The following is a 25,201-nucleotide window of genomic DNA, read 5'->3' on the forward strand; positions in this document are numbered from 1 at the left end:
TCAGCTCACTGCAATCTCTGCCTGCCAGGTTCAAGCAATTCTACTGCTTCAGCCACCTCAGTAGCTGGAATTACAGACATGCACTACCATGCCCTATTTTTAGTAGAGATAGGATTTCGCCATGTTGGCCAGGCTGGTCTCAAACTGCTGACCTCAAGTGATCCACCTGCCTCAGTCTCCCAAAGTGCTGGTATTACAGGCATGAGCCACTGCTCCTAGCCAAGCCAAAGCAATTCTGAGCAAAAAGAACTGGAGGGATCACACTACTTTACTTTAAAATATACTATAATGCTATAGTAAAACAGCATTGTATTGGCGTTAAAGCAACACATAAATCAATGGAACAGAATAGAGAACCCAGAAAGAAATTCACATATTTATGGCCTACTGATTTTCTACAACAGCACTAAGAACATAAACTGAAGAAAGGACACCTTTTTCAATAAATGTTGCTGGGGAAACTGGATATTCATATGCAGAAGAATGAAACTAGAGCCCCATCTATCATAATATACAAAAAGTAACTCAAAACTAATCAAAGACTTAAATGTAAGACCCCAAATTATGAAACTACTAAGAGAAAACATAAGGAAAATGTTCTGAGCGAAGATTTTATGGATAAGACCTCCAAAACACAGGCAACAAAGGCAAAAATAGACTAATGGGATTACATCAAACTAAACATTTCCGTGCAGCAAAGTAAACAATCAACAGAGTAATGTGACAAACTACAGAATGGGATAAAATATTTGCAAATGGTTTCTCCGACAAGGAATTAATATCTAGAATATACAAAGAACTTAACAGCAAAAAGCCAAATAATCTGATTTTTAAAATTGGCAATTGATCTGAACAGATGTTTCTCAAAAGAAGACATAAAATGGCCACTAACTATTTGAAACAGTGCTCTACGTGACTAATGATTAGGGAAATGCAAATCAAAATCACAGTGAGATATTATCTCATGCCAGCTAGAATGGCTATTATCAAAAAGAAGAAAAAATAACAAAGCTAGCAAGAATGCAGATAAAAGGAAACTTAAAACATTTCAGCTTTTACTTTAGATTCAGGGGTTACATGTGCAGGTGTATTGCATGATGATGAGGTTTCAGAGTATGATTGAACCCGTCTCTCAGATGGTGAGCATAGTACCCAATATGTGGTTTTGCAACCTTTCCTTCCTCCTTCCCCCCCTCCTCTTATACTCCCCAGTGCCTAGCATTCCCATATCTATGTCCATGTGTACCCAATGTTTAGCTCCCACTTATAAATGAGAAAATGTTGTATTTGGTTTTCTGTTTCTGCGTTAACTTGCTTAGGATAATGGCCTCCAGCTGCATTCATGTTGCTGCAAAAGACATGATTTCATTCTTCTTTTTGTGGCTGCATGGTATTCCATGGTGTATACGTACCACCACATTTTCTTTATCCAATCTGCCATTGATGGGCATCTAGGTTGATTCCATGTCTTTGCTATTGTGAATAGTGCTGTAATGAACATATAAGTGCATGTCTTTTTTTTTTGGTAGAACAATTTATTTTTCTTTGGGCATATACCCAGTAGTAGGATTGCTGAGTTGAATGGTAATTCAGTTTTTATTAATAGTTCTTTAAGAAATCTCCAAAGTGGTTTTCACAGTGGTTGAACTAATTTACATTCCCACCAACAGTGTATAAGCGACAAAGAAAATTCTCACACGTTGTTGGTAAGAATGTAAATTAGTACAGCTATTATGGAAAGCAGTGTGGAAGTTCCTTAACAGGCTACAAATACAACTACCATATGATCCAGTAATCTCGCTACCAGACCTATATCCAAAGAAAATAAAATCAGATGTCGAAGAGATACCTGCACTCCCATCTTTACTGCAGTTTCATTTATAATAATGAAGATATGGAATCCACCGAAGTGTCTATCAACAGATGAAGAGATAAAGAAAATGTGGTATATATACACAGTGGAATGCAACCATAAAGGAGAATGAAATCCCATCATTGGTGGCAACATGGATGAGCCTGGAGGACATTATGTTAAGTGATATAAGCCAGGCGCAAAAAGACAAGTTTCATATATTCTCACTTACATGTGGGAGCTAAAAAAGTTGATCTCAGAGAAGTGGAGGGTAGAATAGTGGTTACTAGAAGCTGAGAAGGGTAGGGAGATAGAGGTTGATCAATGAATACAAAATTATATATAGATAGAAGAAATAAGTTTTAGTTTTAGTGTTCTATAGCATTGTAGGGTGACTATAGTGAACAATAACTTATTGTATATTTTCAAGTACTGAGAGGAGAAAATTTTGTACATTACCAGCACAGAGAAATGATAAACCTTTGAGATAATGGATATACCAATTACCCAGATTCGATCATTGTGCATTGTATGCATGTATTGAAATGTCACCCTTCACCCCATAAATATGTGCAATTATGTGTCATTTAAAAGTGATAAGAAAAATTAGTTTTTTTGATCCTATTATTGACTTGTACGAAGCTTATATATTCTGAAAAGAAGTCCATTTTCAGATGTGTACTAAAAATATTTTCTTTCATTTTGTGACTTACCTTTCCATTTTCTTTAATGGAAACTTTTAAAAACTTTTAAAAAGCGAAGTTTTAAAAAAATCTAGTTAAGGTCCAGTTTGTTAACTTTTTTCTTATATGGCTTGTGATGCTTATTCCTTCTGCCTAGAATGTTACTGGGATGTTCGTGGAGCTAAGTCCCTCGCTTCCTTCAATTCTTTACTCAAATATATCCACCCTATTTAATGTCAACTGTCCACCGCATTTAATGCCACCCTATTTAATATCACTGACACCTCCTCCCCCCTCACTCTTGACATTCATTCTAGTCTATTTTATGTTTTTTTCTCATAGAACTTATACATTTCTAGCATGCTTTATAACTTACATATTCATTGTTTATTGTTTGTTGTTTATTGTCCATCTTTGTTCCAGTAAAATGTAAACTCCTAGAAGAACAGAGACCTGTGTTTTGTTCACTGATATACCCTAAGTGCTCACGAGTGTTTCGAGCACCTAGTATGTGCTCAATAAATATTTGCTAGGTTGATGAATTAATGATTTCTAAGCTTTCCTTCAGCCTGAAGAGTTTTCTGATTTTAAGATTCTACTTAGATAATCCTAATTGTCTCAGTGACTCTCACCAGTCACTCACTTCTCCCACAAGGTGGCAGTCTTTACCTTCAACACAGGTTCTGGTAGCCTCAAATTTGAGAATTAATAGCTGAGTTAACCTGCTTGTTTTCTTTGAGCCCAGACAGCCTGCCCTATGGGAACTGACAGCTGTAAAATTTAAAGGACGAGTGTAATTACCCTGCAAGATCTGAGTGCTTTTAGGCAAGAGGATTTAGGGGGTGAGAGTTTTCCTGGAGAGGGACACATTATGAAGGTGATATTGCTTAATTGATGGGGACTTTGAAACATAGTTGCTCTTTGTGAGAATGGTATAGGTTTAGAGAGAGGTGCTAGCACAGAGCTGTGACACCTGAAGTAGGCTGACAGCAGACAAACTGGATTTAATCACCAAATATATCTGTGTTTTCATCTCTTCCTGCCCTGTGCCCTCTTATCTGACTCACTTTACCCCAGCACTGGGGAATAACTGTGCCCTATTCTGGTCCTGAACCTTTTGTACCATCTAGGGAAATGAGAACTCCTCTTGGGGTCTCAGATCCTCATTTCTGTTAGAACCAATGCTGTTCTGCGGGTAGGGCCATGGTTGTAAATTTCCTGTGGGAGGCAGCATTGCTTTGCAAAAAGAACACAGTTTGGCATGTGAGGCAGCTCTGCCACTTGGACAAGGTAATAAACATCTCTAGCTTTAGTCTCTTTATTTCTAAAACAGGGATGATGCTAATACCCCGCCCGTGGACTAGTGTGAGATTTAAATGTCAGGCACTTGGCACAGTGGCAGGTGGTGAATGCTCTTTGGTGATCATGACTATCCCTTTCTCCTGATAGTGCTGCCTCCTCCCTCTGAGAACCTGGAGTCAATCCACCTTGGGTAGGTCAGAGAAGGTAGAATAAAGTGGTGGGAGGTGAACTCGACGGCATGATGCACAGGGCGATAGGGTGAGTGAGAGGTCTGGGATCTGTTGGCGGAAGCAGAATGGTAGGAAAGGGGAAAACATGCCATTGACCTTGAATCTTGGCATTTGTGCCCAGCCTATGCTGTGTTGAGCCTCAGGTCACCATTTGCGGAGGTGAGCAGAAAACTGCTAACAGATCGAGGCTTCTCCAGCCTTCCAGGAAAACTTTCATCAGTGGGTTAGTTGTCTTGTTCAGAAGCTGATCACGGAGCTTTGGCCAAGCATAAACACTGATTATGGCAGTCTGATTGTCATAATCTCTTTGATTCTTTAATATCCCCTTCAAGATTGTTTGTTATTGTCAATGCCCCCGAAACCTAAGACTGCCAGGAACACACTGTAATTGAAAAAGATGGGTTTGTTGCTCTCTGCAAGAAGGGAGGACACCCAGCATAGGGACCCATGAGGGCGGGGCAGGTTTTATCCGATGATGTTAGAAAGGACTTACTGAGGATTTGGGCTTGTTTTAGGAGATTTGGAGGAAAGGTTCAAGGAGGCTGGCTTTTCCTGGATGCTGCCAGGAAGTAGGGGGATGGTAGTAAGTCCGTGATAGGATGTTTAAATAAATTTCCTCTACTGGGCTGAAAGAATGAGAAGGCTGAAGCTGTAATAAGTAAAGAAGTGGCAGTCACTCCTATCAGCTATGACAAAAGGATGTTTGGCTATTACTTTATGGTTTGGATGCTGTTTTTGCTTGCATTCACATCATGATCTGTCATGGTGATAGGCCACGTACACAGTGGCCTTGTCTGCTGCTAGTGTCCCATGGAATTGATTATGCTTAGTTGAAAAACACTAAGGCCCAGCTGTGGGGGCCCGGCCAGCTCCTGAGTGTCAGGGGGGCTGCACTGCTCTGTCATTACCAACATCTCCACATACAATACAACCTGTGCATGTGAGGTCCCAGAAGGAAGGAGCTAAAGCAGCTAGACTGGGATCACTTTACTCAATTTGAGGAGACGAGTGCTCTTGAGGGAACCAGAGGAAGGGAAGACAGGTGAGCTGGTCTAATCTCCTTTTCTATTGGAGCTCTAGGCGGATAGACTGAAAATATTTGCTAAAACAAAGAGATCCATCTCTAGAATACCCTTAGCAGGATGTCCTTGATTAAAGGATTATTTCTGAAAACTAAATTCAGAATCCGTGAGGCATGATTCCCTGGAAGATCATGTAAGCTGTACAATTCTCTATGGAATAAATTGGAGACTTCATCCCTTAGATCCCTTTGATTGTGTGAGGAACCCCATGAAACCTCACTTAGTGGCCTTATTCATTCTTCTGGGCCTGAAAGCATATGTCCCATGCAGGAAGGAAGGCAGGACCAGCAGGGCTTTGCAGGTTGTGCCATTCTCTCCTTGCTTTGTTTGAGCCTCTTTATTACCTGTCTCCCTGACATTATTTGTAGTGCGATTCTGGGTATATTCTTTGATTCTTGTGTGATTTGGTATCCAGTTTTGCTGAAGGATGCAAGGAAGTGTTTGAGGAGAAAGGTCTATTGGAAGAGGTCTGTAGTCCTAGCCTCCTGCCCCACTCCACATTTCACATCATTAGACCTCAGCACATGGGTCTGGGGCACCAGCACTGTCTTACCTGTTACATAGTGTGGTCTTTATCTGGAGGAGGGATGCAAAAGGATACATTGTGGCCAAGAGACCTGGGAGAGGCACAAAAATAACAGGTGACCACCAAGGGTGCTTGGACCTGAGATGTTCCCATTTCCTAAGACCCTCCAAGATTCTCCAACATTTGGTATAGTTGCCCAGGCAATTTAACAAGAAAATCAAAGTTTTGTTAGAACCCCCATTGTAATATATGCTTATCACAGAAAAATTGAGAATATAAGAAGGAGAATAGAAGGTCACAAAACAACTCTATACTACTGTCCGGTGATAGCTATTTTTAAAACATGGATTGATCAGTGTGGGGTGATTTCTCCAAGTTTTTTTTTTGGACAGAAAATCCTTGAAGATGCCCTGGTTTTAAGGTCTTAGGATGAAGGAATTATAGTTGAACAGTTCAAAACGATGTTATGAATTACTTTCGGATTTGTTTGCTTGATTGCATTAGCCTTGCCTGGGCCCTATGGTAACTATTTAGTTCCATCATGGCGGCTGAGTAGGTGGCTCTGGAAAAAGAGCTATTTAAGAAAAGCTTTTCTTTCTCTAAAAATATTGTAGAGGGCTCGCCCTCTGTTCTTGGAAGCAATGTTTGGGATGGCCTCTTGGGAGGCTGTCTGATGAAGTGTCTAGGGGTATGTGGTCTGGACTTGGACAGGACAAGATGCAAATTCTGGCTGGGATATTCTAGTTGTGGAGTGTTGGAAAGTTACTTGGTCGTCTGAGTTTATAGGTAAACTGGAGATAATAGGTGTGTGTGAATGAGGATCCAATGAGATGCCTGTAAAACATTTAGTCAGATGGCTGCGTGAAGAAAGCACTTGGTAAATGCTAATTGTTGTGGTTGTTATAATTATTACAATGATTAGTCATTGCTGATTGGTGGCTAACTGGCTGTAAGAAATGAAAGTAAAGTAAGGCAGTAGCAGCGGAGGGAGGTGGTGGAGGGAATCAGGAGACATTTGCAGGTTCTGGTTCTTCTGCCTGAGTTTAAGTGCTGGGGAAAACTAGTTGAATAACTGCTTGTCTAACATTTAACAGCTGTGTGACCTCGGGCTAGTCACATTTCCTTTATAAACTTCCTTTTCCTCATTTGCGAAATGAAGGGGTTTCGTTAGGTTACTTCTCATCACCCCTGGTTAACCACTAGAATCGTTTGGGAGACCTTTTTAGAAATTCTTGGTTCCGGGGTCTTCCATTTTCCCCATTCTCACTTGGTGGGTCTGAAAGCAGGCACTGCAGCTTTTCTAAAGCTCTTCAGGTGATTTTGAAGTGTGGCCAGGGCTGAGAACCTCTGACTTCCAACAGCACTTCTGGTTTAGGAAGGAGCGAATCACAGGCACAGAATGAGCTCTCAGGAACGGCTGCTAAGCTAATAATTGCCGTGACACTGTCTCCCTGTCCCAACTGCAGGCACCCCTAGACGTCTCCTGACGAAGGCTTCCAATGTTGGAACAGAAGACTCTTTGAAGAAAAATATTATTGAACTTCCAGAAATGACTCAGTCCTTCTCTGCTGCTTGTTTAGTCGGAAAGATCTGCCCCCATCCCTGTCTACTGCAGTCCCAATCCCTTTTTATTTCAACATATATATCTAAACCAAAAAAAAATTGACTTGCACAACCAAGGTGAGGTGTTTGGCTTTAAGGATAAAATAAATAGTTTCGTAAAACCTGCCCCCAGATTTCTCATTGCCTTTACTCATTTTCTCTAATTTGTAGGGCACACTGAAAGCTCGGATTCATAAGATGTAGAAAGGGCGGAGAGTTAAGTTACAAACTCTTCTGAGGTCTGTTTCAACTCTAATGTTCTATAGCTCTGCTCCGTCTAAACAAGGAATTCTGTTAAATTTGTAACCCGGACTTTCTTGAATGCTGAGGTAATGTTTCTTGAAGTAGGATATATATACCCAAGAAGAATAAAAATAATTCTAGAGGTGTTTTAATTCTCTGTGGGACTCAATAAAAGTTTTGGTGATTATATATAAACACACTTATGAAAGCATCTGGTACATGTAGGTGCTCAGTGCATATGAATTTCTCTTTCCTGCCAGATCTTTTGTAGTGGAAAATTATCTTATTCTTCCATCTTTGTCTGCAAAGATGCTGCTAAGGAAAGATGTAGAAGAGTTTTACGAGGGAGTTGGAGTATGGGAACAGGAAGTTCCCAAGAAGGCCACTGCATTAATTAATAGAATTGAAACAAGATTCCCTAAAGGAAAATCGCTGCCAAATCTCTTTTCTCTAAACTATCCAAAATGGTGCCCCATAAATTTTCATTGACATTGAAGTACATAATGTAATAAGCTTTTTTTCCTTAAATATATAATGTACGGAGAAAACCAGGTTGATAATGGTTTCCTGGCATGGCTTTCAAAGGCAAGTGTGGATGAAGTGGAAATATGGTGCACAGATATTGGAAAGAAACCGCTGTTGAACTCTTCACATTTTCGTGTATAACCCAGTGATTCTCAAACCTAAATTTGCATCAGAATTGCCTGGAGGGCTTATTAAAACATGATTGTTGGATGCCACCCTTGCATTAATTAATTACACCTGCAACTGTTCTATTTTTAAATGGTCACGTTTTAAGGTAGTGGGCTGAGGACTTCATCATGTGAGTTTCAAATGGGACATAATTCATCCCCTAGCCCAGTCCTAGTGAGTGGTAAGTGGTATCTCTTGGTTTTAATTTCCACTTCCCTAGTGACTAATGATGTTGAGCATTTTTATATGTGTTTATTAGCCATTTTTATATCTCTTATGAAAAAATGTGTATAAAATTATTGGCCCATTTATTAATTCGGTTATCCATTTATTATTGAATTATAAGAGCTCTTTACTATTCTGGATGCAAGTCCTGAAACAGAAATAATATTTGCAAATATTTTAATCCATTCTGTGAATTTTATTTTCACTTTCTTGATGGCGTCCTTTGAAGAACACAGGATTTTAATTTTGATAAAGTGTAATTTATGTATTTTTTATTTTGTTGCTGTGCTTTTGGTATCATATTTAAGAAATAATTGCCTAATCCAAGGTTATGACAATTTTTTATTCTATGTTTGCCTCTAAGAATTTTCTAATTTTACCTCTTATATTTAGGTCTTTCATTCATTTTGAGTCAATTTTTGTATATGGTGTAAAATATGGGTCCTAATTTATTCTTTTGCATGTGGATATCTTGTTGTCCCTGCACCATTTGTTGAAAAGTGTCGTGTTTTTTTTTCCCCCATTGAGTGGCCTTGGCACTCTTGTCTAAAATTAATTGATGGTAACTGTAAGACTTTATTTCTGGACTCTTTATTCCATTGATCTATATTTCTATCATTGTTACTGAGCAATGTGCTTGCTGCCTGACAGATAGAGAAGCCAGTATTATGGAACTGGTTTTTGAGAAAAGCAAAAGCTTTATTGTGAGGGTTGACTTGCAAGGAAACAGGATGCAAAGCTCAAATCTGTCTCCCCATCTGGGATCTGGGACAAGTTTTATGGGTTAGGGAGGGCAAGCTGGTATGCAGAAGCACTGGTAGGGCAGGTTTCAACTGGAAGTACTTTAAACAAGACCATTTATGGCAAGGTATGGTAAGGGTCCTAACACTGGACATGCCTGGGCTCAGGTTTCTTGCTTTTAAAAATGTTTGGGCCCTCAGTTTCCAGTCATGCCTTGACCGTTTGCTTCTGTGGTGGGGCAGGAGAGGAATTTTTCTCCTGGGTGTTATTCAAGGTTGAGGTCTTCTTTTCTGCATTGCTTTGGCTGCATGACTTAACAACTTTTTGGCTTTGTGCCTGTAAAATAACTTGACATACTATTATCATCGGAGTAGGGCCAGTTAGAACTGGTCCTGTGATTACACCATTATGCCAGTACCAATTGTCTTGATTAGTGTAGCATTGTAGTAAGTTTTGAAATCAGGAAGTTTGTGTCTTTCAACTTTGGTCTTCTTTTTCAGGATTTTTGGCTCTTCTGTGTTCCTTACATTTCCATATGAATTTTAAGTTAAACTGTCACTATCTGCAAAAGAGGGAACTGGGATTTTTATAGAGATTATATTGAAGCTGTAAATCAGCTTGGAGAATACTGCCATCTTAACAATATTAAGTCTTCTGGCCGGGCGCGGTGGCTCACGCCTGTAATCCCAGCACTTTGGGAGGCCGAGGCGGGTGGATCATGAGCTCAGGAGTTCGAGACCAGCCTGGCCAATATGGTAAAACCCCGTCTCTACTAAAAATAATAATAATAAAAAACTGGGCATGGTGGCGTGTGCCTGTAATCCCAGCTACTCAGGAGGCTGAGGCAGGAGAATCATTTGAACCCGGGAGGCAGAGGTTGCAGTGAGCCGAGATCGCACCATTGCACTCTAGCCTGGGCAACAGGGCGAGATTCTGTCTCAAAAAAAAAAAAAAAAAAACAATATTAAGTCTTCTGATCCATGAATGTAGAATGTTTTTCCGTTTGTTCAGGTCTTCTTTACTTTGTAACAATGTTGTGTATTTTTCAGTGTTCCAGTCCTGTAATTCTCTGTTACATTTACTCCTAAGAATATTAATTGTTTTGCTGCTATTATAAATGGAATTGTTTAAATTTTGATTTTATATTTTTCATTGACAGTATATGGAAAAGCAATTGATTTTTGTATACTGATTCTGTAACCTGAAACCTTGCTGAATATGTTTACTCATTCTAACAGTTTCCTTTTTGTGGCTTTCTTATAATTTTCTATATACAGTATCTCATGTCATCCGTGAAGGGGATAGGTTTACTTCTTCCTATCTAATCCGGATGAGTTTAGTTTATTTTTCTTACCTAAATTCCTTGGCTAGAACTTCAATACAATGTTGAATATAAGTAATGAAATCAGACATCTTTGGACTGTACTTGATCTTAAGGGGGAGCATCCAGTCTTTTACCATTAGGTATAATGTTAGCTGTGGGGTTTAATAGATGAATTTTATCAGGTTGAGGAAATTTTATTTCTAATTTGCTCAGTGTTTTTTTTCATCACAAGAGTGTTGGATTTTGTTAATATTTTTGTGTATCTATTGAGATGATCATGTGGTTTTTGTCATTCTACAAAATATAGCACATTAAATTGATGGATTTTTATATGTTAATTTTTTTTTTTTAATTTTACTTTAAGTTCTGGGATACATGTGCAGAACATGCAGGTTTGTTACATAGGTATACATGTGCCATGGTGGTTTGCTGCACCTATCAACCCATCATCTAGGTTTTAAGCCCCACATTCATTAGGTATTTGTCCTAATATTCTCCCTCCCCTTGCCCGCCACCCCCGCAATAGGCCCCAGTGTGTGATGTTCCCCTCCCTGTGTCCATGTGTTCTCACTGTTCAACTCTCACTTATGAGTGAGAACACGTGGTGTCTGGTTTTCTGTTCCTGTGGTTTTTTGGCTGAGAATGATGGCTTCCAGCTTCATCCATGTCCCTGCAAAGGACATAAAACTCATTCTTTTTTATGACTGCATAGTATTCCATGGTGTATATGTGCCACATTTTCTTTATTCAGTCTATCATTTATGGGCATTTGGGTTGGCTCTAAGTCTTTGCTATTGTAAATAGTGCTCCAATAAACATATGTGTGGATGTGTCTTTATAGTAGAATGATTTATACTCCTATGGGTATATACCCAGTAATGGGATTGCTGGGTCAAATGATATTTCTGGTTCTAGATCCTCGAGGACTCACCACACTATCTTCCACAGTGGTTGAACTAATTCACACTCCCACCAACAGTGTAAAAGCATTCCTATTTCTCCACAGCCTCACCAGCATCTGTTGTTTCCTGACTTTTTAATGATCGTCATTCTAACTGGCGTGAGATGGTATCCATTGTGGGTTTGATTTGCATTTCTCTAATGACCAGTGATGATAAGCTTTTTTTCATATGTTTGTTGGGCACATAAATGTCTTCTTTTGAGAAGCATCTGTTAACACCCTTTGCCCACTTTTTGATGGGGTTGTTTTTTTCTTGTAAATTTGTTTAAGTTCCTTGTAGACTCTGGATATTAGCCCTTTTTCAGATGGGTAGATTGCAAAAAATTTCTCCCATTCTGTAGGTTGCCTGTTCACTCTGATGATAGTTTCTTTTGCTGTGCAGTAGCTCTTTAGTTTAATTAGATCCCATTTGTCAATTTTGGCTTTTGTTGCAATTGCTTTTGGTGTTTTAGTCATGAAGTCTTTGCCCATGCCTATGTCCTGAATGGTATTGCCTAGATATTCGTCTAGGGTTTTTATGGTTTTAGGTTTTACATTTAAGTCTTTAATTTTTGTATAAGGTGTAAGGAAGGAGTCCAGTTTTTGTTTTCTGTATATGGCTAGCCAGTTTTCCCAGCACCATTAATTAAATAGGTAATCCTTTCCCCATTGCTTGTTTTTGTCAGGTTTGTTGAAGATCAGGTGGTTGTAGATGTGTAGTATTATTTCTGAGGTCCCTGTTCTGTTTTTTTTGTTTTGTTTTGTTTTTGAGATGAGATCTCACTCTGTCGCCCAGGCTGTAGTGCAGTGGCACGATCTCAGCTTGCTGCAACCTCCGCCTCCCTGGTTCAAGCAATTCTCCTGCCTCAGCCTCCTGAGTAGCTGGGATTACAGGCACGTACCACCACGCCTGGCTAATTTTTGTATTTTTAGTAGAGGTGGGGTTTCACCATGTTGGTCAGGCTTGTCTCGAACTCATCACCTCATGATCTGCCTGCCTCAGCCTCCCAAAGTGCTGGGATTACAGGCGTGAGCCACCGTGCCCGGCCAAGGTCTCTGTTCTCTTTCATTGGTCTATATATCTGTTTTGGTACTGGTACCATGCTGTGTTTTGGTTACTGTAGCCTTGTAGTATACTTTGTAGTCAGGTAACGTGATGCCTCCAGCTTTGTTCTTTTTGCTTAGGATTGTCTTGGCTATATGGGCTCTTTTTTGGTTCCATATGAAATTTAAAGTAGTTTTTTTCTAATTCTATGAAGAAAGTCAATGGTAGCTTGATGGGAATAGCATTGAATCTATAAATTACTTTGGGCAGTATGGCCATTTTCACAATATTTATTCTTCCTATCTGTGAGCATGGAATTTTTTTCTATTTGTTTGTGTCCTTTCTTATTTCCTTGAGCAGTGGTTTGTAGTTCTCCTTGAAGAGGTCCTTTATGTCTCTTGTAAGTTGTATTCGTAGGTATTTTATTCTCTTTGTAGCAATTTTGAATGGGAGTTCACTCATGATTTGGCTCTCTGCTTATCTATTATTGGTGTATAGGAATGCTTGTGATTTTTGCAGACTGATTTTATATCCTGAGACTTTGCTGAAGTTGCTTATCAGCTTAAGGAGGTTTTGGGCTGAGACAATGGGGTTTTCTAAATATGCAATCATGTCATCTGCACACAGAGACAATTTGACTTTCCTCTTCCTATATGAGTACCCTTTATTTATTTCTTTTGTCTGATTGCCCTGGCCAGAACTTCCAATACTATGTTGAATAGGAGTGGTGAGAGAGGACATCCTTGTCTTGTGCCACTTTTCGATGGGAATGCTTCCAGCTTTTGCCCATTTAGTATGATATGGGCTATGGGTTTGTCAGAAATAGCTCTTATTATTTTGAGATATGTTCCATTGATACCTAGTTTATTGAGAGTTTTTAGCATGAAGGGATGTTGAATTTTATTGAAGGACTTTTCTGCATCTATTGAGATAATCATGTGATTTTTGTCGTTGGTTCTGGTTATGTGATGGATTATGTTTATTGATTTGTGTATGTTGAACCAGCCTTGCATCCCAGAGATGAAGCCAACTTGATCGTGGTGGATAAGCTTTTTGATGTGCGCTGGATTCAGTTTGCCAGTATTTTAGTGAGGATTTTTGCATCGACGTTCATCAGGAATATTGGACTGAAATTTTCTTCTTTTATTATGTCTCTGCCAGGTTTCGGTATCAGGATGATACTGGCCTCATAAAATGACTTGTGGAGGAGCCCCTCTTTTTCTGTTGTTTGGAATAGTGTCAGAAGGAATGGTACCAGCTCCTCTTTGTGCCCCTGGTAGACTGTGTGTTAGACGAGATATGTATGAGCTACCTGGCATATAATAGATGCTTCCTAAATGAGATTCTAAAAAATAATTATGCTCCAAAAATATTTTTAAAATCAAATAATTTATGTTTTATTTTCTGTGTTTTATCTCACAGACATGTAGACTGCCAAAGTGTATGGGATGCATTCAAGGGTGCATTTATTTCAAAACATCCTTGCAACATTACTGAAGAAGACTATCAGCCACTAATGAAGTTGGGAACTCAGACCGTACCTTGCAACAAGGTAACTGGGGGCATGCCGTTGATTTTAAAACTGGGGATAAAAGCCAATGGTAACAATTCATAGGTCCAAATTTTGATTAGAATGAAGGAAGAGGAAAAATCCAGACATTATAGTGTGAGTGTGGTTGGTAGGAATGGAATTTGCAGGCCATTGAGGGGCCATGATATAATTAAGATTTAGGACATCTGGAGAAGGGAGATAAGAGAGAGAAATGGGGATACAGAGATAGGAAAGGTGCTTTGGCCAAAAACTAGGCAGAAAAAACCTAACACCAAACCCAACTCAAACAAACAAATTAACACGACCTATATAATAACAAAACTTTCCCCTGACCTGCGATAATAATAGTAGTGGTAGTAACAATAGCAAGGCCAAGTTACACTTGCAGACTGCTTCTTCTTTTTCTTGCTTACAAAAGACTCTCCTAATCCTTACTTTCTTAGGCCTTCATAGCCATTCTCTGGAATGGGCAGGTCAGGTGTCAGCATCCTAATTTCACCAGTGAGAAAACTGAGGCTTGGTGTGTTTAGGTGACCAGTGTTGCCCAAGTTTGACAGGCTTCAAAGTGACCAGTTTAAATGTAAATGGCATGAGACTTGGAGCCACAGAGGCCTGGATTCTAATACATTGGTTATATTGGAAAAGATCTATCAGAGTGCACCTTTTCTACAGTCAATGTTTAAGGCAAAATTCCACGTGCCTAAAATTTTCTTTGTGAAGCCCTTAAATCCATCCAGAAATTACAGCCTCTCATTCTATTGTTAGTGAGCTGGAGTCATTGTGAAACTTCTCCATTCACTAGGCGTGATGCCCTATGCAGAGAAGGTGTTTGGCAAATAATAACCCAGGCTGACAGTTGTCAAATAAGTGACTATGCGATGAATAGTATGCTAAGCAATTTACTTGCATTTATCTCAGTTAATTTCCCTAGGACCCCACTAGTTTATTTCAGTCATTATCATTACCATTTTACAGGTGTAGAAAGTGGGGCTTAGTGATGTTTTGGTTGCTCAAGGTGAAACACCTGATAAGTGATGATGATGCTGGGCTTCAATAAGGACTGGGATTTTAGGGCCCATGCTTTAAACCAGTATCCTTCACTGACTTCCATTAAGAATGAATAGGGGGAGGAACCAAGATGGCTGAATAGGAACAGCTCCAGTCTGCAGCTCCCAGTGAGACCAACGCAGAAGGTGGGTGATTTCTGCATTTCCATCTGAGATCAGGAGGTTTCCTCGTGTGTCTACACCACCAGGGCCCTGGGTTTCAAGCACAAAACTGAGCCGCTGTTTGGGCAGACACCCAGCTAGGTGCAGGAGTTTTTTTTGTACCCCAGTGGCACCTGAAACCCCAGTGAGATGGAACTGTTCACTCCCCTGGAAAGGGGGCTGAAGCCAGGGAGCCAAGTGGTCTCGCTCAGCGGGTCTCACTCCCACGGAGCCCAGCAAGCTAAGAACCACTGGCTTGAAATTCTTGCTGCCAGCACAGCAGTCTGAAGTTGACCTGGGATGATGGAGCTGGGTCGGGGGAGGGTCGTCCGCCATTACTGAGGCTTTAATAGGCGGTTTTCCCCTGACAGTGCTAAGGAGGCTGGGAAGTCTGGACTGAGTGTGGCAACGTGGTTGTGGCCAGACTGTTTCCCTAGATTCCTCCTCACCGGGCAGGGCATCTCTAAAGGAAAGGTAACAACTCCAGTCAGGGGCTTACAGACAAAACCTCCATCTCCCTGGGACAGAGCACCTGGCAGAAGGGGCGGCTGTGGGTGCAGCTTCAGTGGATTTAATCGTTCCTGCCTGCTGGCTCTGAAGACAGCAGCTGATCCTGACAAGAGGGATTCTCCCAGCACACCACACCAACTCTGCTAAAGGACAGATTGCCTCCTCAAGTGAGTCCCTGACCCCTGTGTCTCCTGACTGGGAGAGACCACCCAACAGGGGTCAACAGACACCTCATACAGGAGAGCTGTAGCTGGCATCAGGCCAGTGCCCCTCTGGAATGAAGCTTCCAGAGGAAGGAGCAGGCTGTCATCTTTGCTGTTCTGTAGCCTCCACTGGTGATACCTTCAGGTGTGGGAGGAACCCAGGTGAATAGGGTCTGGAGTGGACCCTCTGCACACTGCAGCAGGCCTATGGAAGAAAGGGCCTGACTGCTAAAAGAAAAAACAGAAAGCAAAAACATCAATGAAAAAGACCCCACAAAAACCCATCCAAAGGTCAGTAGCCTCAAAGATCAAAGGTAGATAAATGCATGAAGATGAGAAAGAATCAGCACAAAAATGCTGAAAACTCAAAAAGCCAGTGTGCCTCTTCTCCTCCAGATGATCTTAACACATCTCCAACAAGGGCATAGAACTGGGCTGAGGCCCCTAAAAAGAAATGAGTTCATGTCCTTTGCAGGCACATGGATGAAGCTGGAAACCATCATTCTCAGCAAACTATCACAAGATCAGAAAACCAAACACCACATATTCTCACTCATAAGTGGGAGTTGAACAATGAGAACACATGGACACAGGGAGGGGAACATCACACAATGGGGCCTGTCGGGGGTGGGTGCTAGGGGAGGATAACATTAGGAGAAATACCTAACGTAGGTGACAGGTTGATGGGTGCAGCAAACCACCATGGCATGTGTATACCTATGTAACAAAACTGCACATTCTGCACATGTAACCCAGAACTTAAAGTATAAAAAAACTAAAGATACTGGCTACATTTACCCAATGTTAAAAAAAAAAAAAAGAACTGGGCAGAGGTGGATGAATTGACAGAAGTAGGCATCAGAAAATGCATAATAATGAAATTCACTGAGCTGAAGGAGTATGTTCTAACCCACTGCAAAGAAGCTAAGAACCATGATAAAACATAGGAACTGTTAACCAGAATAACTGGTTTAGAGAGGAACATAAATTACCTGATAGAGCTGAAAAACACAACATGAGAACTTCACGATGTAAACACAAGTATCAATAACCAAATAGACCAAACAGAAGAAAGGATATCAGAGCTTGAAGACTATCTTGCTGAAATAAGACAGGCAGACAAGATTAGAGAAAAAAGAATGAAAAGGAACAAACAAAACCTCTGAGAACTGTGGGATTATTTAAAAAGAACTTATGACTGATTGGGGTACCTGAAAGAGACAGGAAGAATGAAACCACGTTGGAAAACACACTTCATGATATCATCCAGGAGAACTTCTTCAACCTAGCAAGACGGGCCAACATTCAAATTCAGGAAATCCAGAGAACCCCAGTAAGATACTCCATGAGAAGGTCAACCCCAAGACACATAATCATCAGATTCTCCAGGTCACCTATAAAGGGAAGCCAATTAGACTAACAGCAGACCTCTCAGCAGAAACCTACAAGCCAGAAGAGATTGGGGGCCAATATTCAACATTCTAAAAGAAAAGAATTTCCAACCTTGAATTTCATATCTAGCCAAACTAAGTTCATAAATGGAGAAATAAAATCTTTTTCAGATGAGCAAATGCTAAGGGAATTCATCACCACCAGGCCTGCCTTGCAAGAGCTCCTGAAGGAAGCACTAAATATGGAAAGGAAAAACCATTATCAGCCACTACAGGAACACACTGAAGTACATAGACCAATGACACTATGAAGCAACTACATAAACAAATCTTCACAGTAACCAGCTAGCATCATGATAACTGGATCAAATTCACACATAACAAATTAACCTTAAGTGTAAATGGGCTAAATGTCCCAACTAAAAGACATGGAATGGCAAGCTGGATAGTCAAGATCAACTGGTGTGCTGTATACAAGAGACCCATCTCACATGCAAAGACACACATAGGCTCAAAATAAAGGGATGGAGGAATATTTACCAAGCAAATGGGAAACAGAAAAGAGCAGGGGTTGCAATCCTAGTTTATGACAAAACAGACTTTAAACCAACAAAGATCAAAAAGAAAAAGAAGGGTATTACATAAGGATAAAGGGGTAAATTCAACAAGAAGAGCAAACTATCTTAAATATATACATACCCAATACAGGAACACCGAGATTCATAAAACAAGTTCTTAGAGACCTTCAAAGAGATTTGGATACCACACAATAACAGTGGGAGAATTTAACATCCCACTGTCAATATTAGACAGATCATCAAGGCAGAAAATTAGCAAAGATATTCACGACCGGAACTCAGCTCAGGATCAAGTGGACCTGATAGATATCTACCGAACTCTTCATGCCAAAGCAACAGAATATACATTATTATTGGTGCCACATGGCATCTACTCTAAAATTGATCACACAATTGGAAATAAATTACTCCTCAGCAAATGCAGAAGAACTAAAATCATAACAAACAATCTCACAGACCACAGCACAATCAAATTAGAACTCAAGATTAAGAAACTCACTGAAAACCATGCAATTACATGGAAATTGAACAACCTGCTCCTGAATGACTCCTGGGTAAATAATAAAATTAAGCCAGAAATTAAGAAGTTCTTTGAAACTAATAGGAAAAAAGAGACAGTGTGTCAGAATCTCTGGGATGCAACTAAAGCAGTGTTAAGAGGGAAATTTATAGCACTAAATGCCCACATCAAAAAGCTAGGAAGATATCAAATTGACATCCTAACATCACAACTAAAAGAACTAGAGAACCAAGAGAAAACAAATCCCAAAGCTAGCAGAAGACAAGAAATAACCAAGCTCAGAGCAGAACTTAAGGAGATAGAGACAAAAAAATCCCTTCAAAAAAATAAATGAATGCAGGAGGTGGTTTTTTGAAAAAAAATTAATAGAATAGATGGATCGCTAGCTAGACTAATAAAAAAGAAAATAGAGAAGAATCAGATAGATACAATAAGATGATAAAGGGGATATCACCACTGATCCCACAGAAATACAAACAACCATCAGAGAATACTATAAATACCTCCATGCAAATAAACTAGAACATCTAGAAGAAACGAATAAATTTCTGGATACATACACCCTCCCAAGACTGAACCAGGAAGAAGCTGAGTCGCTGAACAGACCAATAACAAGTTCTATAAATTGAGGCAGTAATAAATACCAACCAAAAAAAAAAAAAAGCCCAGGACCAGACAGATTTATAACTGAATTTTACCAGATTTACAAGGAGGAGCTGATACCCTTTCTTCTGAAACTATTCCAAAAAATTGAAAAGGAAGGACTCCTCCCTAACTCATTTTATGAGACTAGCATCATCCTGATACCAAAACCTGGCAGAGATTAAAAAAAAAAAAAAAAAAAGAAAGAAAGAAAACTTCAGGCCAATATCCTGAAGAACATCGATGCAAAAATTCTCAACAAAATACTGGCAAACTGAATCCAGCAGCACATCAAAAAGCTTATCCACCATGATCAAGTTGGCTTCATCCTCAGGATGCAAGGCAGGTTCAACATACATGAATCATTAAATGTAATTCATTACATAAAGAGAACTAAAGACAAAAACCACATGATTATCTGAATAGATGCGGAAAAGGCCTTCGATAAAATTCACCATCGCTTCACGTTAAAAACTCTCAATAAGCTAGGTATCAAAGGAACATACCTCAAAATAATAAGAACCATTTATGACAAACCCACAAGCAATATCATACTGAGTGGGCAAAAGCTGGAAGCATTCCCCTTGAAAACCAGCACAAGACAAGGATGTCCTCTCTCACCACTCCTATTCAACATAGTGTTGGATGTTCTGACCAGGGCAATCAGGCAAGAGAAAGAAATAAATTCTATTCAAATGGAAGAAAGGAAATAAAATTGTCTTTGTTTGAAGATGACATGATCCTATAACTAGAAAACCTCATCGTCTCAGCCCCAAAGCTTCTTAAGCTGATAAGCAACTTCAGCAAAGTCTCAGGATACAAAATCAATGTGCAAAAATCACAAGCATTCCTATACACCAACAAGACGCAAGCAGAGAGCCAAATCATGAATGAACTCCCATTCATAAAGGGAATAAAATACCTAGGAATACAGCAAACAAGGGAAGTGAAGGACCTCTTCATGGACACCTATAATCCACTGCTCAAGGAAATCAGAAAGAACACAAACAAATATAAAAACATTCCTTCCTCATGGATAGGAAGAATCAATATCATGAAAATGGCCATACTGCCCAAAGTAATTTATAGATTCAGTGCTATTCCCATTAAACTACTATTGACATTCTTCACAGAATTAGAAGAAACTATTTTAAAATTCATATGGAACCAAAAAAGCTCATATAGCCAAGATGATCCTAAGCAAAAAGAACAAAGCTGGAGGCATCGTGCTACCAAACTCCAAACTGCACTACAAGGCTACAGACGCCAAAATAGCGTGGTACTTGTACAAAAATAAACACATAGACCAATAGAACAGAGTAGAGATCTCAGAAATAAAACTACACATCTGCAGCCATCTGATCTTTGACAAACCTGACAAAAACAAGCAATGGGGAAAGAAATCCACATTTAATAACTGGTGCTTGAGAACTACCTAGCCATATGCAGACAATTGAAACTGGACCCCTTCCTTGCAACTCATACAAAAATTAAGATGAATTAGAGACTTAAATGTATAACCCAAAACTATAAAAACCTTAGAAGAAAATCTAGGCAATACCATTTGGGACATAGGCACAGGCAAAGATTTCATTATGAAATTGCCAAATGCAATTGTAACAAAAGCAAAAATTGACAAATGGGATCTAATTAAACTAAAGTGCTTCTGCACAGCAAAAGAAACTATCATGAGAGTGAACAGAAAACCTACAGAATGGGAGAAGATTTTTGCAATCTATTCCTCTGACAAAGGTCTAATATCCAGAATTTACAAAGAACTTAAACAAATTTACAAGAAAAAAATAAACAGCCCCATCAAAAAGTGGGCAAAGAACATGAACAGACACTTCTCAAAAGAGGACATCCATGTGGCCAACAAACATATGAAAAAAAGCTCAACATCACTGGTCATTAGAGAAATGCAAATCAAAACCACAATCTCATGCCAGTCAGAATGGCATTATTAAAAAGTCAAGAAACAGCAGATGCTGGTGAGATTGTGGAGAGATAGAAATGCTTTTACACTGTTGGTGGGAATGTAAATTAGCTCAACCATTGTGGAAGACAGTGTGGCAATTCCTCAAAGATCTAGAACTAGAAATACCATTTGACCCAGCAATCCCATTACTGGGTATAATAGAAATCATTCTATTATAAAGATATGTGCATGCATATGTTCATTGCAATGCCATTCACAATAGCAAAGACATGGAATCAACCCAAATGCCCATCAGTGATAGGCTGGATAAAGAAAATGTGGTACGTATACACCATCAAATATTATGCAGCCATAAAAAGGAACAAGATCATGTCCTTTGTAGGGACATAGATGGAGCCAGAAGCCATATCTTCAGCAAACTCACACAGGAACATGCAAACACCGCATGTTCTCACTTATAAGTGGGAGCTGAACAATGAGAACACATGGACACCAGGAGGGGAAAAACACACACTGTAGCTTGTTGGGGTTGGGGTGAGGGGAGGGAGAACATTAGGACAAATAGCTAATGCATACTGGGCTTAATACCTAGGTGATGGGTTAGTAGGTGTAGCAAACCCATGGCACATATTTACCTATGTAACAAACCTGCATGTCCTGCATGTATACCCTGGAACTTAAAATAAAAATAAAAATAATAGATTCATAAAACAGAATATAATTCTGAACTTTGACTCCCTGTACCTTTAAGAGGGACCCTTAAATTAAAAAATCTATTGTATTTTTTTTTGGTAGGGGTAGGGAATATTTAGGGAATTTGGAAGAGGTTATATAGTTCTTTAAGAATCAAATAGCACATCTTCCTGAAAATAGCACGTAGACAAAGTTTTTTTGGAGACAACCTTAGGAATATTGTAACTCTCTCATGCCACCTCCATATGTGATCCCATGTTGATTATAAGATTTTGATTAGTGGCTTTCAGACTTTTTTGACTGTGACCTAGAATAAAAGATTTATTTACATTGTGACCTAGAACACACACACACACACACACACACACACACACTCTCTCTCTCTCTCTCTCCCCCACTCTCCTGCACACAGAAATCATTGATGCTTACAATTCTTACTCTTACTATGGGTGATTTACTTTGATATGCTCTGCTTTTTTTTCATTTACAAAACCGTGGATTAATTTTTTTTGACATGCTAAATTGATCTCAGTAATAGATTGTATTTATTCTTTCTTAGATTCTTCTTTGGAGCAGAATAAAAGATCTGGCCCATCAGTTCACACAGGTCCAGCGGGACATGTTCACCCTGGAGGACACGCTGCTAGGCTACCTTGCTGATGACCTCACATGGTGTGGTGAATTCAACACTTCCGGTGAGGCTCTGGGCCCTGTGGGATTGCCCAGGGATGTGGAGGGTGAACAGAGTGAGTTCTGCTGGGGGCCCTGAATGATTAGTGTGGAGGACAGAGCCACAGGCACCCATCCTGATGCCATCTATACTTATATTAGTCCATTTGTGTTACTATAAAGGAATACCTGAGGCTGGGTAATTTATAAAGAAAAGAGGTTTATTTGACTCACAGTTATGCAGGCTGTACAAGAAGTAGGGCACCAGCATCCGCTTCGGGTGAAGGCCTGAGGCTGTTTCCACTCATGGAGAAGGAGAAGGGGAGCTGGCATGTACAGAGATCACATGGTGAGGGAGGAAAGCAAGGAGAGATCAGGGGAGGTGCCAGGCTGTTTGTAATGACCAGCTCTCCTGGGAACTAATAGAGTAAGAACTCATTACTACAAGGACAGCACCATGCCATTCATGCAGGATCATCCCTATGACCCAAACACCTCCTACTAGTCCCGAGCTCCAACACTGGGGATCAAATTTCAACATAAGGTTTGGAGAGTTAAATATCCAAACTATAGCACTACCCTTAATGACAACTCAGGCTGATATAAACTAGCATTCCCTGTTTTCTTGAAAAATTGACTTCAGAGTTGGGGATTGCCCATGCTCCCTAATTCCCTTCTTTTGAGTGCTCACATAGCCTGCTTCTGAATTCTTGGTATTTTGCTCTCTGTAAGGTCATCATTCAGGTCCAAAGAAGTCTAGAACAGGATGAGGTCTCAGTGGGACCCAGACCAAGGTTCTTGCTCTTCAGAATCATCACAGTAGCCATGGACTGGACTCTTCCATCTCAGGCACTGGCTTTGCCATCATTTTTCAGATGTAGCCTTATCCTGCCCAGAAAGACTCAACACCTCACCAGGGGAAGGGATTTCCTACAACCAAAACCCTACTGCAGTTTTCACTTCTTTTTTTTTTCTTTTTGTTTATATGGTGGATATTTTTACTTTATATAGTTTTATTCTTATTTTTACTACTTTTCATTGTTTGTTTTAAAAAGCTTATCTTATTATAGCTTCTTTGTCCCAGGTTTGCATTATTTTCAATTACAAAAATAAAGCATGATTATTTGAAAAAAAAATACTTGCACATTACAGAAATGCATAAAAGCAAAAAGCAAATGTCACTCTGAATTTTCCCTTCACCTCCTGCCTCCACATCACTTCTCAAAGGGTAACTATTATCAGCAATTTGATATAGATCTTTCCAGACTTTTCCTATGCTAATGTAAACATGTATATTTAAAATATACACGTGCTGTTGTGCAACTTGCTTTATTCACTTAAAATTGGTAAGTATAAAGATAGCTATCCTCTTTTAAAAGGCTTTATCATTAAGAATCCTATTAATGGATATTAAGTTGCTGTCTCACATATCTCTGTTTCTTCAGGATTGATCTCTGATGTCTTATTTAATTCATTTGGTGAGGTCATATATTCCTGGATGGTCTTGATACTTGCAGATATTTTTCTGTGTCTAGGCATTGTATTTATTGTAGTCTTTACAACCTGGGCCTGTTTGTGCTTGTCCTTAGAAAGGCTTTCCAGATATTCTGAAGGACTCGGATGTTGTGATCTATGTTGTATCTGCTGTAGGGGGCCCTGCAAGCCTAGTAATGCTGTGGGTCTTGTACACACTCATGGAGGCACCACCTTGATGGTCTTGGACAAGATCTGGAAGAATTCTCTGGATTACCAAGCAGAGATTCTTTTTCTATTCCCTTTACTTTCTCCCAGAGTCTCTCTCTTTCTATTCTGACCCACGTAAAGCTGGTGACACACTCCACCGCAACTAGGACTTTGCTGGGTAAGACTTGAAGCCAGTACAGCGCTTGCCCAGGGCCTGCAGTAACCACTTCCTAGCTGCCATCTATATTTGCTCAAGGCTTTGGGGCTCTACAATCAGTAGGTGAGAAAGCCAGCCAGACCCGTGTTCTTCTCTTCAGGTTGGCAAGTTTCCCAAGGCCCTGGGTTGGTCCAGAGGTGCCATCCAGAAGCCAGGGACGAGAGTAAAAAACCTTAGAAGTCTACCTAGTATTGCATTGTACTATGACTAAGCTGGCATTCAAACCACAAGACACAGTCCTTCCTGTGCTGTCTTCTCCTTTTCTAAGGCAGAGGAGCCTCACCTCATGGCCACCACCACCACAGGCCCACAGGGAGTACTGCCAGTGTACTGCTAATATTCCAAGGCCCAAAGACTCTTCAGTCAGCTTGTGGTTAATGCTGCCTGGCCTGGGACTCACCCTTCAAGGCAGTGGGCACATCTCTGGCCCAGGGCAGGCCCAGAAATGCTATCCAAGAGCCACATCCTGGAATCAGGGACCCCAAGCCCAGTTGGTGCTCTACCTCTCTGTGGCTATACCTGAAGCCAGCAAGTCACAGAGTCTCACCCAAGGCCCATGACATACTAATTGGGTATCACTTCTGGTTTTTCAGGGCCCAAGGGCTCTTCAGTTAGTAGGTGATGAATCCCGCCAGGACTGGGTGCTTCCCTTCAAGGCAGCAGGTTCTCTTCTGGCCTAGGGTGTGCCTAGAAATGTCATCTGGGAGCCAGGGCTTGGAAAGGGGGCCTCATAACTCTGCCGTATACTTCTGTGGCTGGAGCTGGTATCCAAGGATGCAAGACAAAGTCCTCCCCACATGTCCATCTCCTCTTCTCAAGTAGATGGAAGGGGCATCTTTTGGATACATGAGCTGTGCAGCCTGGGGTTAGGGGAGAGGTGATGCCAGCACTCCCTTGGCTACCCTGGC

The 25,201-nt window shown here is 40.3% G+C and overlaps 1 protein-coding gene across 1 annotated transcript in view; it reads left to right on the forward strand.

Annotated features, from left to right (window-relative positions):
• Nucleotides 1–25,201, forward strand: part of CD38 (CD38 molecule) — a 62,876-nt gene that overhangs the window by 22,614 nt on the left and 15,061 nt on the right. The window contains exons 2-3 of the mRNA XM_002814614.5: nucleotides 13,911–14,040; nucleotides 22,284–22,419. Of these exons, the coding sequence (XP_002814660.1) occupies nucleotides 13,911–14,040; nucleotides 22,284–22,419 (266 nt within the window). The remainder of the gene's footprint in view (nucleotides 1–13,910; nucleotides 14,041–22,283; nucleotides 22,420–25,201) is intronic.

The sequence above is a fragment of the Pongo abelii genome, chromosome 3, assembly GCF_028885655.2.
Source record: "Pongo abelii isolate AG06213 chromosome 3, NHGRI_mPonAbe1-v2.0_pri, whole genome shotgun sequence".
Taxonomy (NCBI): Eukaryota; Metazoa; Chordata; class Mammalia; order Primates; family Hominidae; genus Pongo; species Pongo abelii.